Source organism: Marmota monax, unplaced genomic scaffold (assembly GCF_021218885.2).
Source record: "Marmota monax isolate L192 unplaced genomic scaffold, Marmota_monax_Labrador192_F-V1.1 WCK01_AAM20220418_F8-fsc00009, whole genome shotgun sequence".
Lineage (NCBI taxonomy): Eukaryota > Metazoa > Chordata > Mammalia > Rodentia > Sciuridae > Marmota > Marmota monax.
Window position 1 is genome coordinate 16,963,984 of NW_026694710.1, and position 14,797 is coordinate 16,978,780.

Sequence of the window (14,797 nt, forward strand, 5' to 3'; positions counted from 1 at the left end):
AAATGTTATCTGCTTTTCAGGAATATGGTTAGGAAGAAATACTGGTTTGAGTAGCTCTATTGTAGCAGGTGGGAAGAATGTCCCTCCAAAATATCCTAGATGGTGTGGGTGGGTGGAACTTCACAGCCTTTGTAAGAGGCCGACAGGAGCATCAGAGATAGTATCTGCATGACAGAAAGAGAAGCTGGAGACCTCTGATTGTCAGAAGGGACCCTGAGCAGTAGTGGCGCCTAGAAGCTGGAAAAGGCAAAGAAACAGATTCTTCCCAAAGCCCCCACCAACACCAAGATTTACCCTATAAGACCCACTTTGGACTTCTGACCTCCAAAGCACTTAAGATAATAAATCTGTGCTGTTTTAAATTACCAACTTTGCAGTACTTTGTTGCAGAGGCACTAGAAGCTAATATAATTGTCAGTTTTGAATCATGTTGCAAACTTTTGCTCAAGTGTGCATTAGTTCTCCTTAAACATCAAGTATTGGTCAGTGACCTTCTGCTATAGAAAATGGAATTTTTTTGAAAAATAAAAAGAGCTAGCTAGCATTTTTACTACATGCTTTTGGAAATGTGACAGTTGTTTAATTCAAGCTAGAGTTTCATATTGCCTGAGGGAAAAGTATATTTATAACATAACTGCTCAGATTTGACATGGGAGGGTTCTTGTTATTCAGTCTGATTATGAATTTTAATTGTTATATTTTCACTAGTGAAAATCATGTACTACTCAGTTTTTACGAAGTGAACACAGAGTATCTTTTGATCAATGCCTAATTACTTTTCTTAATTATAGTTAGGAATTATTGGCTTTTTTGGCTCCTCTAGCTAGAATTAGTGATGATGATATTAATAATAATAATTATTATAGTATTAATAGTACATAATAAGTATATAAATAAATGCATGGGACAGATTTCTTTAAAGGACATGTGAAAATCAATCATGATTATCACCCTCTAACCAATGTCATAAAATAATCCTAAATTTAGCATTTGGACTCTACACAGACTAGTGGGCTGGAAGGGTTGGGGCACTGTTGGGTCTTGAGATGTGTCTGTGAGCCTCAGGCAGGTGCCACCTCTATGTGGAGGCATCCTTGAGGGCACAGTTCACCATAAGCTGGAAGACTATTGTCTAGATTGTCCCCATATTTGCATCCACTTTGGGTGGGGTGTCACTTTCACAGTCATTTGCAAAAGGCCTTGGGGGAGCCTCCCACTTTTAAAATGGAATTTATGTCATATTTGGATTATTTTCTCTTAGCAGAAAGGAATTGGGGGAAGGAATAAGAGGTGTGAATTACTTGCTAAGAGGAAATGGAGAGGCGGCCCCCACTCCATGGAGCAGGATGCTGTGTTAAGACCGGGACTGGGAGGGTCTCCTAGGCAGGGGTGAGGTGACTCTGCAACAGAGCTGGGGGTAGAATGATGGACAGGTGAGCTGGACAGAGGACCTGGTGGTCACTCCAGGGTTTCCAGCCAATGGGATTCAGGCCATGACTGGGCTCTGACCAATTTCAAAAGAACATTTCACAAATGATTCCAACCTCAGACTGTTCCTGCAAGGTTGGCAAGACTGGGAGCAGTAAGGTGGATGGAAAACCAAAGAGCCAGTGTGCGTGCCTCCCAGAACCAGCAGGAGGCCTGGGGACCCTTCTGGGAAATCAGGACACATGTGGGTCTCCCTCCTCTACAGGCCTAGAACAATTTTCAAGAGAAGGTAGGCCAGGGAGGTCATCTGAGAAGCAGCCATTTTATCCCAGAGAGACTGACCATCACTGGAGGGATGGTGTCAATGATAAGGTTGGATTAAATTTTTTTTTTTTTTTTGTACTGGGAATTGAACTCAGGGGCACTCAACCACTAAGCCACACTCCCAGCCCTATTTTGTATTTTATTTAGAGACAGGGACTCACTGATTTGCTAAGCATCTCACCATTGCTGAGGCTGGCTTTGTACTCCTGACTTAGCCTCCTGAGCCTCTGCGATTACAGGCATATGCACCGTGTGTGGCTAGGTTGGGTTACATTTAAACTGGATTGGGCATTTATTTACTCGTAAAGTGACCAAATTAATCATAGTCAAAACAAGGGGCTACATTTTCTCTGTGCACTTGACTAATAATGCAAGTGATTTCTGTGACCCAGATGTTTAATCTCCCTTCTCCCTCACTCTCTGCTAAATTCTATTTAGGAATTGGTTCCATGGTGTCCCGAGAGATGGGTTTCCAGACTGAACCTGAGTCTCTCCAGGGACATTGTGGTTGCTACCTGATGGATCATGGTTTGAGACTTCAAGGTGTCACTGACGCTGATGAAACCCTTTCAAAGGCTGTTGGCTTTGTCACTAGAGACACACCCACAGGTACAAAGGCCTGTGCTTTGACTCCTTGGCACACGTAGCCAACGCCACTCTTAGAAGCAAAATTGAGTTTACCGGGCCTCCTTTTCTCAGTGACAGTCTGCACACAGCTCAGGGCAGTGACTGGTCCAAGCCTACAGCCCTGCTCATTTTCTCAGCAGCTTCATCACAAGCTACTTCTGCGTGAGCCACCCCAGATGCTCAGAGCATGACTCTCTGGAGGGCAGGGATTTGTTATTTGTTAACTGCTCTACTCTGAGCTCTTGGATCAATTATGAGACTGTGTGTGTGTGTGTGTGTGTGCATGCGCGTGCGTGCAATATGGGGAATTAAACCCAGGTTCTCACACATGCTAGGCAAGTGCTATACCACTGAGCTACATCCCTAGCCCTTCTTATTTTTAAATTTTGAGACAAGATTTCACTAAGTTGCTGAGGCTGGCCTCAAAGTTGAGATTCTCTGGCCTCCACCTTCCAAGTAATTGGCATTGCAGGCATGTGCCACTTCTCCTGGCTCAACACTTGTTTTTTTTTTTTGTTGTTGTTTATTTTTTATTTAGATATGATAGTCGAATGCATTACCATTATTACACATATAGAGCACTATATATATATATATATATATATATATATATATATATATATATATTAGTTGTAGTTGTCAATACCTTTATTTTTTTTAATGTGGTGCTGAGAATCAAACCCAGGACCTCACATGCGCTTTATCACTGAGCCACAACCCCAGCCCCTAGAGCACAATTTTTCATATCTTTGATTATATACATCGTATATTCACACCAATTTGTGTCTTCATACCTGTACTTTGGATAATAATGATCATCACATTCCACCATCATTTCTAACCCCATGTCCCCTCTCTTCCCCTCCAACCCCTCTGCCCTATCTAGAGTTCGTCTATTCCTCCCATGCTCCCCCCCCCTATCCCACTCTGAATCAGCCTCCTTATATCACAGAAAACATTCAGCATTTGGTTTTTTGGGATTGGCTAACTTCACTTAGCATGATCTTCTCTAACTCCATCCATTTACCTGCAAATGCCATGATTTTATTCTCTTTTATTGCTGAGTAATATTCCATTGTGTATATATGCCACATTTTTTTTTTATCCATTCACCCATTGAAGGGCATCTAGGCTGGTTCCACAGTTTAGCTCTTGTGAATTGTGTCAACACTTGTTGAAGGAATAAATGCGCCAAGATCCTTAGATCCTTAGAATGTAAACTATTGTCAGATTCTTGTGTACTTATGTTTTTTTAAACCCATCAGCTGGACTTTGTGTTCAACTGGATATGATGCTGACATTTCTTCATGTTTTTGGGCAGCATGGTGCTGTTGCTATCCTTTGGATCCCTCTCCCATCACATTAACTTCCCTCTAGCCACATGCCATCTGAATTGGTCCACAAAAAATACTGAAGCTGTGCTGGGACAGGGGCAGATGGGCCCAGCGGGGAATTATGAGCATTTAGCACAGAGAGGTGCTAAGGAAACTTCCCGAAGCCACCAAATCAGGTGTCCTTTTAGATTGGTTATGTGGAGGCAAGGGTTAGGTGACGTTTACTTGGCATGAAGACAGGGGGCCTGGGAAAGGACTGGACCCAGTTGGTGTCACAGAACAATGGGAGAGTTGGGTACTTGTATTAGCTAGGGTTCTCCAGAGAAATGGAGCCATATAGGATGGGTGCGTGTGTGTGTGTGTGTGTGTGTGTGTATGCAGGTGGCCCTTTCTGTCCATGTTCTGCATACACAGATTCAACCAACTGAGGATCAATAATATGGTTAGGCCTAGGATAATTAACATGAACAGGTCTATTTTTTCTTGTCATGATTCTCTTAACAATATAACAAGTATTTACATAGCATTACATTGCTTTATGCATTTTTTACCAGTGATCAAGAAATGATTTTTACATAAGAGGATTGTATAGGTTACATGCAGATACTATGCCATTTTATACAGGGGATTTGATCATCCATGCGTTTTGGTATCTGACAGAGGTCTTAGAATTAATCCCTAGAAGATACCAAGGAACTGGACAGGGAGAGAGGGATGGGTGGAGGGAGAAATGGGGAAAGAGAGGGAAAAGGGGTGGTGGTTAGGAGTTGGTTCAGTGGTTGTGGAAGCTGGTAAGTCCAGAATCTGCAGGGTGTGCAGATAGGCTGGAGACTTGGGGAAGAGTTACGGTTCAAGTGCCAAGGTAGTGTGCTAGCAGAGTCCTCCCTACCCCACCGGGAGGTCAGGCTTTCTTCCATTAAGGCCTTCTACTGATTGGATGAGGCTCACCCACATTATGGAAGGTAAGATTTAAATGTGAATCTCATCAGAAGATATCTTCAGAAAAATATTGATGATAGTGTCTGACCAAATATCCAGGGACCATGTCCTGGCCAAGTGGACACATGAAATCAACCATCACAGCATTACTTAGGAAAGCCCAACACAAAGCAACTGGGTTTCTCCAATTAGAGCAGCGTTCTCATACCACTGAGCATTCACGTGCCTGAGTGCCCTTCTTGGAATTTCATGCCTGGGCCTCGGATCCTCTGTACTGACGCACGCTGCCATGCCCCTCGCCAACCTTGCTTCTTTATCACTGGAAGCAGTCCACTCATCTTTCACAGTGCAGATCAGATGTTGGCTCTGTGACACTTTCTTCATGCCACATGCCTTGCTGAAGCTCTAATTCCTTCCTGGGTCCTTTACACCTGTCTGATTTCAGCACTTATCATGGTGCATTGCGATTGCTCCTCTATCCACAACAGGTTAGTAAAGTGGTTAAAAGTACAGATCCTCCCTCCAGGCCTCCTGGACTTAATCCTGACCTCAGCAAGTCACCCAGCTTCTCCACATCTTAGTTCTTTTATCTGTCAAATGGGCTACAATAGCACCTACCACCTGAGTTTGCAGAGGATCTAACAAGTTAATGTGTGCAAAAATTCTGAGAACAGTGTCCAGAACGTAGTAGCCACTCAAAAAATGGTAATTTTCATTCTTAGTGTTATTATTGCTAATTACTGTCATGTAGGAAGAATAGGTGTTTCTCAAAGACAAGGACGTTATTATTATATTCTTCTTCAGACACCCACTAAATACTGTGTGGGATGGACCAAGGGTATGGACACTTACTAGAGTATATGGTACCCTGGATTTCTAGAGTGCTCTGCCCCCGACACCAACACTCATATAAAACTCATAACAAACTTATGAAGTTTTACAGATGAGGAAATTGAAACATAGACACTAAGTGAATTGTCCAATGTCACACACAGACGGCAAGTGGCCAAGTCTCCAAGCCCAACTCCAGAGGCCTGAGAGAGACTCAGTGTTTGGGGGAAACACTGCCGGGAAGCCTTACTTCTCTGGACCAGAGCCCTCCACCCCAGCTTGCCCCTTCCACACCCTTCCTACCACCAAGAACAGGGACACTACCGTACGGGAAGACTGCAAAACCTGAGGTCCCCCTCCCGCTGGGGGAACGATTTAGGAAGGGCGTGAGCAGGAGGGGGCCGTCAGTACAAGATGTCCTCAGCAGTGACTGTGGCCTCTTCGATTTTGGTCTTGATCTCGGGGAGGGGAATCTGACTGATGGCCACCACAACCAAGTTGGCCGCATGGGCTGACGCACTGGCCACGCAGATCCAGAAGGACTCTTCGTACCGCTCCTCCACCACGACGAACTGGAAGAGCTTCTCCTGGAAGTTGGCGACTCGCTCGGTCAGGTGGTGAAATCTTGCGGCGGCCATGAAGCTGGCGATGGCCAAGGCCACCACTCCACCTGAAACCCAAAACCCGCCCTGAGTCATCAGTCACCACTGCTCCTCGCAGTCCTAAGGACTCTGTGTGAAGTGGCATTTCTGTGCCGTGGGTAACAAACTTGCTTTGGGTCTAAAACACAAGACAAATTTTAATTTGTTTTAACAAAGCGGCAGCAAACCCACCCAGCTGAAGGTGACAGGTGGCCCATGTGAGAAGGAGCATAACTTTGTGTTGGATGGACTTTGAATCCTGGTCCCTCCAATCCCCCTCTTTCCCAGCACCATTCTTTCTCAGGGATCACATCTGGAGAAGTTCGGACTCTGAACATCTGGATTTCTGTGTGGAGCTGAGGGCTGGTGGGAGGAGCTGGGGAGGTGATTCTGCAGGTGGGTTTCACCTGGGTCTGAACTGTTAGGTTCTCAGCTGCTGAAGGCCGTAGAAGGGGGAAAGTAGGGAGGGAAAAAATCCAGAATTCCCAACCTCATTTACCTCCTTATCACTTGCTTGAAACTTTGATGTTCTTGGGTCTCTGTCTTTTCCTCTCTGTCTCCCACTGGGCATATCTCCTTCCCTGTTCTGATTTAAATTAATATTTTCAAAAATGCATTTATTATGCTTTTATGAGGTTATTACATCCTCACCAAGGAGAGAATCTGGACACCAGTGACATCTGTCGTCATGGAAAACACAGATTTACTTTTATCCTAAAAGCCAGGAATAAACACTTTGAGGGCTGGGGATGCGGCTCAAGCGGTAGTGCGCTCGCCTGGCATGCGTGTGGCCCGGGTTCGATCCTTAGCACCACATACAAACAAAGATGTTGTGTTCGCCGAAAACTAACTAACTAACTAACTAAATATAAACAATTTGAACACATTAGTATATTTGGCCACGTTTCTTTCCCTTTCATACAATTGGTATTATGGTGCTCTTACTTGGATTTTAAAATTGAATTTTTTCTCTTCACTTGAACATTTTTCCATATTGTTAAATGTCCTGTCGCAGCACAATTTTGAAATAGATGCAGAGTATTTTATTCTGGACACACACTTTAAATTGTTTAAGCATGACCTTATTTCTGGAAATCTAGATGGCTTCCAGTTTTGATATTATAAGTTGTTGCAGTAAACATCATTTTATGTACATCTTGTGCTCTTGTTCTGTTATTTCCTCAGCACAAAACCCCATGTGGAGTTGTTCACAGGCTATTCATGTTTTTATGGCTTTGGACACTACAGTTTTGCCCAACTGCTTGCTTTTTATACTCTCATCAGTAGATTTTGAGAGTCCTGTCTCTTTGAGGAGGGAAATTGACAGAGATAATCATTTATTTACTAAGCAGGATTGAGAACTTTTTATATGCCAGCCACTCTGAGGGTGCATACGGAGAGGAACAGGATACCTTAGGTGTAGACGTGGGTAAGCACGTGCATAGACAATTCTACAGGGAGTCAGCATCTGAAGGATAGGAAAATACCAAATAACTGATTTTTCTTTTTTTTCTTTTTTTTTTTTTGTGGTGCTGGGGACTGAACCCAGGGCCTTGTACATGTGAATCAAGCACTGTACCAACTGACCTATATCCCCAGCCCTAATAATTGATTCTTGATACTACATTATAATATATGATAAAATAACACATTATACTTGACGGTCTCTTTGTCTTAAGTAAAGGTGGTGAGGGGTTATTGCCATAATGGTTTTATTAGCCCTTGTTTTGAGGGACTTTGTTACTTTCATTGCAGATGATTTGTTAAGGGCATAATTAAGTGTGGATCAATTTCTGTGTATCAATAGATTCACACACACTCCCACAAACACACACGCTGTTGTTTTGGAAAAGTTTTTGGTTTGGGAATAAGACCACTGATCAACGAAAAGTCAAAGGACTTAGTCAGTCATCTTGGGTTGCAATACCACTCCTCCTACTCATCGCTGTGTGACCTTCTAACTTCTCTGACTCTTCATTGGTAAATACGGGTCTGACAAACCTCCTCGTAGGGATTCTGAGACTTAAATAAGGTATGGGAAATCCCCAGGCCCATGCCTGGCACTTAGTGGACGCTCTGCGATTGGCATCTAGCATCAGGGAGTGGAACAGAGAAGGTGTCTAAGGAGGAGAGGGGGGTGTCCTGGGGGCGGGTGCCCTGGACACTGGCACTTACTGCTCCTTTCTCTGCCTGGAACCTGGAAGGAACAGCCTTTCACAGATGGCTCTGGTGCTCCCATGGCCCTCTCTGCTGTCATTTGTGCTGGCTCCTTGCAGGTCCAGCTGCAGCGGTGGCCACCTTCTGACCCCTCACCATGCCCACCTCTCCTGTCCCCAGCTCTTCCCCTTCACCCTGACCTCTCCTCACTGCTCTAAGTGAAGACTATTCTAACAACAGGGTTCTTTATTTTGAAAGCCTCGGGGACTTTTAGTAAAGAGGGCATTTCCTGGCCACCGAGTGACAGCTGAAGGTTGAAGGTGGACATTTAAATTCCTCCACTCTTTTTGCCCAGCCGTGTGGAGCCCACCTGGTGATGGTGTGGACCCGAATTTCTATCCCCACGGGACATCTTACCTGCCAGGACATTCCACAGGCAGATGCCTCCAGGGCCGTTGACCGCCCGGTAGGGGACCTGGACCATGTTGAGGACAGCAAAGCCCATGCTGACCAGAGCCAGGGCCAAGGCCAGGAAGAGGAGCAGCAGAATCGTCAGGTGGAGGCCCGTGTTGAGCTCCTTCACCAGGTGCGGGAAGACTGGGGGGAGAGGACACAGCTGGTATTTCAGTCGGAGCTTGGTGCCTTTCAGAAAGCCCAAGCTGCCTCCCACCTGGCTTTGACCGAGAAGAGAGCACACGCTGGGTTTTCCAGAACAGGGGGCTTCCTGGGTGAAACCCTGGCCCCCCAAGTCCCCAGTTGTCAGGTGACCAGCAATCTTCTCTTCCTTGGAGTGACCACAACATCCCTGACCTTGCAGCTCTGAGACCTGCTGTGCCCTGAGGCACATGAGCCCACCCCAGGGCCAGGTGGATCTCATTGCCCCCAAGGACAAGGACACTTAATCCTTGCGTTGCACAATATTTTATGAAAATATGAATTCTCTGTACAAGTGTGGCAGGATGGTTTGGTGAGAGATTCCTTTCTATTTGTTTCCTGTCTATGTGCCACCAGTACTTACCACGAGGAGCTCTTCAAAGGTTGCCTGGGAGGACAGCTTCCCAACAATGGCAGCAGTGGGCGCTGTTGTCAGTTTTACCCTCTGACTTGGGAGGGTCACGTGGCCTCTCAGAACCTCAGTCTCTTCATCAGTACAATAGAGAGTGATGATTGCCTATGAGTTGAGGGTGATCAGCTTTGGCTGAGCAAAGTCACGGGCTGAGCGTTTTGTACCCATCACCTCATTCAGTCCTTGTGGTAATGAAATGAGGATCATCTTACCAAGCCCTTTACCCACAGGCTCAGAGACACGAAGGTTCTTGTCTTGGGGCAATGTGTCTCTAAAGTCTACACAGGGTTTTAGACTGAGTACCATATGATATAAAGAAATCCAAGTCAGTTTTTACTAATTATAAAGGACAATGAAAGGACTCCTGAGCATGCCTATTTCTCTGCAACCACTCCAGGGTTTCAGCTGAGTACCTCCTGGGGGACCCTGGGCCCAGCGGGGAGCCTCTGATTCAACTGGCCAGCCCTCCCCAGCCCCATCCCTTCAGGGGCCAAGACCCAAAGCCTTCCTGGTTCTACTCTCACTCCTTCCACCCTTGCTTGCCTGCCTCCCCTTATTCACCAAGGCTGCCATTAGCCAAGCCTGAGAACCAAGGCTTTGTGCTCTCCTTACGACGTCCTTGCTACCTGCAGGGTCTGTACTCCGTGCTTGCGTCCTTAGTTCTGATTGAACTTTCTTTCCGTTTTGTGTTTCCGTATTGTTATCTCACTGACCTGGGAAACTCGACCTGGGAAGCTGAGCTCCTTTCAGGGAGTTCGTCTTTCTAAGGCATCTTCCTTCCCTCCACCTGCCTTCCTTTAGATTTTATTTTTTCACCCTTTCAACTCCTCAGGCTCTTTTTGTTCCTAAAATGGTCGCTCACACTTGATTACCTAATTGTTCTGTTGTCCCCTTTCTTGATCATGCAATCCTTAGGATACACGACCTGCTTAGTAATCAGTCCTCACCGAATCCTTCCCACAGAGAAGAGTCATCTGTGAGATGGCCACGTATAAAATATTTGCTAATTCTCCGTACTCTCAAATGCTGTAGGGATGTTGATTTTCCAACCCGGTAAGAGGGCAATTTGGCAGCATCTGTTAAAACAATTTCACTTCCAGGAATCTATTTTCCAGGCACATTTCTACAGGTGCTTAAAGCAGCGTAGGTAGGATGTTCATCACAACAGCAAAAGACGGGAGAGAAACCAACGTGTGAATCCACGGGAGACTGATTTAATAAATTAAGGAACAACCATGCAATATAGCTTAAAAAAAACAACTAATCATACACACGATGATCCCAGCCCATATCCATATTAATTTACTAAAATACTGAGAAGTAAGCATATTAGATGATGAGGGAGGGGATTTTGGACATATGGAGGGATGGGGAGAGGGAGGGAGAGAGCCTAAACTTGGGCCTCCATCGTAGGAAGTGTATTAATTATATTTAAAAACAGTTCTTCATTGGCAAAGGGTGAATCTCATCTAATGCCCACATTCACGGGCCACATGCCTCGGCTCAGATGTCCCGGTGTCTTGAAAGCTTACTTATTTTCCATGTGTCACTAGGTGGAAACTGAGTCTCTCCTCTGGAGTTTCAGGGCATCCGTTCTTTCCATCTGTCTTTGAGGGTGACTTGACCTGTGTTCCTGTCACAAGTGCTGCCCCCCGAAAGCTGCTGCTCACTTGCCTTCATGTCTGTCCCATTTCTAAGAGTTTTGGGTATCTCTGAAATTTAACTTTCCAGCCTGCAATGCGTGACATAAACACAGAAGATCCACAGTCATAAATGACAACAGCTACCTCGATCAGGTGCAAACGGTGCAGGCACTGAATACACATTTTCTTTTTACTGTGCATGGCTACCCTCTCTCTCACTCTTACAGATGAGGAAATTGAAGCTCAAGGAAGTTAAGTAGCTTTGCCAAGGGCACACACACAGCCAGCAAGGGCTGCCTAAATTATTCTGCTGTAGAGCTCATCACTGAAAAGTCAGGAAACTTGGATAAATAAAGGTTGACAATGTTAATAATAGCGTAGCTTGAATTCGAGAGGTTTTATTTTGCATTGGAATAAATGTTCTTATTTTGTACATATTAGAGTTGGCTCGCTTGAATGCCAGAATCAATTAATCATTCTATCAGTACCTGAAGTTTAGATAATTTGTCTGCTCCTGATCCCAGTGAAGTGTGACAGCCTATTTAGTCCCAGAAAGGCAAACAAAGCAGGTCTTGGCTGCTGGAGAAACACTTCAGGGGTAGGAAGAAGGGAGGTAACCCAAGAACTAAAAACCACAGCACACCTATTATGTTAAGTGCTTTTACAGAAATTATTTCATGTATTGATTTCTTTGATCCTCAATTAATTTTCTTCACAAAATGAGCATGCTAAAGTCTTTCTTCTAGTGCACCAAGATGGAAGGAAATGAATCTCAGAAAAAAGCTTGAGATCCCAGGGTGCCCTGTGCCTTGTTCACACTTCCTCTGCGAGGTCCCGGAGGGGGGGGCACTTGTCCAGATCCTGGAGGGGAAGCACTTGTCCGATTGACTTGTCCCTGGCTTCCTATCAGCATCTGGTCTGGAAATCCTTCACACAGTTGAATGTGTGGACACTGTTAATGTTTCTCTCTTTCTTTCCCTAGCCACCCAAGAGCAGGTTAACTTGTTTTGGTTTCAGAAGGTCTAGGTATAAAAGAAGACCTTAACCTTTTGTGATGAATAGTCATTGGGCTTTCCCTGTGATGGATGGGGAAGTGTTTCTCTTGGGCGGTCCCTGGGAGACCTCTGTGATGGTGAGAAAGGACGCTGTTTGTAAATGAGACCCAGTAAAAACTCCCTGATCACAGTTTACATAGCACTTTCAAAGACTCCTCTTCCCTGATCTGTGCAAGGCCTTGTAAACAGGGATATTTTTGCACAAATCAACATTAAGTGGCAGAGGTTGGTAAATCCTGACTTCAAGTCAGAGGTAGGAGAGTCTGATACACCCCGCAGCTGCCTCAGGGCTACATTGTGCTGGAATAAAGGGCTGTAAATCTAAAGGAAACTAGATTTGCGCCAGAGGACATGATAATGTACGCAGTGTCCCTGAAGTGCAGAGGTAAAGTCAGCTAATCACAGGAGGAGCCTGCCCCAGGCTCCCATGAAAGATTTCAAAGAGAATCACTTCCAACCTTGAAAGCTCCCTCCTCTGGGAGGCCCGGGGGCAGCAGGAAACCAGACATTCTCAGTAGCTACGATACTCATGATACTCACAGCTAGAGATAAATAGCATCCCTTGTGCATCTCACTCAGTTTGGATGCCCTAGGGACCAGACCCTGTTAGAGGAACCCAGAGGCCTGAGGCCCAAGGGTGTCTGTCTCTCTGAGAAGGAAGAGGTAGCACGGAAGGGAACATTGATTTGAGTTCCTCCAGAGAGCAAACAGCAAGTGCTCATAAATGAGCACTATGGCTTGTACCTGAGGCAGTTTGAATCTCTGTGGCCCAGAACGGTGGGGGTCTTATCTTTAAGACCCCAATGGCACATGAGGCCTAGTTGAGCACATCTATTCCAGTTTCACTGATGGTCCCAATGGCATCCTTTGCAGCCAGGGGATGCAGTTCAGAATCAAGTATGGCATGACATTTTCATGGTTCCCTTTTAACACTTCCTTTATTCTAATTTCTTTGTATTTGTAAACCTTTTAGGTTACGATTCATTAATACTGGGGTCGAATCCAGGGTCTTGAGCATACTAGGCAAGTGCTCTATCACTGAGCGATGTCCACAGCCATTTTAATTTTATTTAGAGAGTGGGTCTCACTAAGTTGCCAAGGCTGGCCTTGAACTTGCAATTCTCCTGCCTCAGTCTGTCAAGTAGCTGGGATTATAGGTGTGCACTGCCCTATCTGGTTTTAGGTTATATTTTTAATGGATCTCTTTTTCCCATATGCAGGTCCAATTTAATTGCTGAGTAAATAAAAATATGCTCAGAGATGTTTCCTAACTAAACATAAGAAACATGTCTTTTCTTCGTGTATATAAAGGACGGCAATTTGTATTACATTTGTCAGTGTCGCAGCCTTTCCTCTTTACACAGGGAGAATATATGCCCTGGCCAGGTTTCTAAACACTGTGACAATCCTGCACTAAATAAAATTCCTGGTGCTCATGCATCAGCACAGGGCTGATTAGTGATGGTTTTGTGGGCCGCCATTCTCATCTGCAATCTAATTTTTGGATTCTAAAGGTTTATATAATATTGTCTTTTTTTGGTTTTCCTTCCCGGAGGACGGTTCTTAAGCCAGATTAGATTCCTGGCTTCATGACTTAGAGGACTGCTTTGTTGACATCCTGGGTGGCTCTGATCCCAGGCTGAACTCAGGCCAGTGCCAGCATCTGCTCACGTTCCCTTGAGCCGTCAAGTGCCCTGCCTGGGTGTCCCCACCAGTAAACAGCCACTGTGCCACAAACCCCGGTGAGTCTGATCCCATAATCCATGTGCAGAGGCCCCTTGCTTTTTTCTGAGGCTGGGAAGCTTTGATATACACAGACGTGGGAGCAGTTGCCACATTTCCTGAAGGCTCATTTCTGCAGATGGTCTACACCCGCAAGTAATTGTCGAGGGCACCAGAGTCATGTGACATGCTTCTGGCCCCTGGTTCTGCTGTTTCCTGGCTGAATGACCTCAGGCCAGGTATGTAACTCTCCAAGCCTCAGAATACTCCTCTGCAGAATGGACATATTAATGATTCTTTCTTTATAAGTTGGTTGTAAGGCTTAAAAAAGACAAGCCAGGCGAAGCCTTTGATGGAATGTTTGACCTGTGTTTTTGACCCAATATTTTAATATTGAATATTAAAAATTTAATTAGCATTATTAGTAGAGATAAACTACAAAAATATGCAAATTCCTATTTGTAATGTTTCTCTATGCCTCTATTTTTTTTTTTTTTAAAGGAAGAAAGCGAGTCTCTTTCTGGTACTGAATGAAACTTCTGGCGCACTGCAGGCTTTGACATTACCCCCGAGACTGAGACATCAGTCAAATTCCACATGCACACATGAGCACCCTCGCAAATGAAAAGAAATAATAAGCATCTAAGTCAGTTTTTATGCCCCCAATATACTCACTGGTGAATTGGGACCGGCGGCCCCCGAGACCACACTGCCGCACCTTACACCCTCGGAAGAGCCCGTAGTAAATGTCCCCAATGAATTTGACGAGCTCTGGATCCGTGGCGTTGACCAGATCCACTCCAGTCTGACACAGGATTTTCCCACTCAGCCAGTGGGGCACCGCCAGGGCGACGATGATCAGCAGGAAGGAGGAGAAGCTGAGGAAAGAGGCCAGGCCGTACCATGCCTTTTTGAACCATCCAGGCATGCTGGAGGGTGCAGGTCATCCCGGTGACAGCTGAGGTTGTTGACATCTTCTGGACACCATTTCAAGATTTTGAGTCCATCCCTTTGTCCTCCCTCAGTGCCG

At 45.2% G+C, this 14,797-nt stretch overlaps 1 protein-coding gene across 1 annotated transcript; it reads right to left on the reverse strand.

Moving 5' to 3' along the window:
- Positions 1–5,887: 5,887 nt before the first annotated feature.
- On the reverse strand, positions 5,888–14,797 carry Clrn2 (clarin 2). The gene is made up of 3 exons (XM_046423535.2): positions 14,443–14,797; positions 8,699–8,878; positions 5,888–6,153 (listed from the first exon to the last, which is right to left on the reverse strand). The coding sequence occupies exons 1-3, from the start codon at positions 14,693–14,695 to the stop codon at positions 5,888–5,890; spliced, it is 699 nt and encodes a 232-aa protein (XP_046279491.1). The 5' UTR covers positions 14,696–14,797.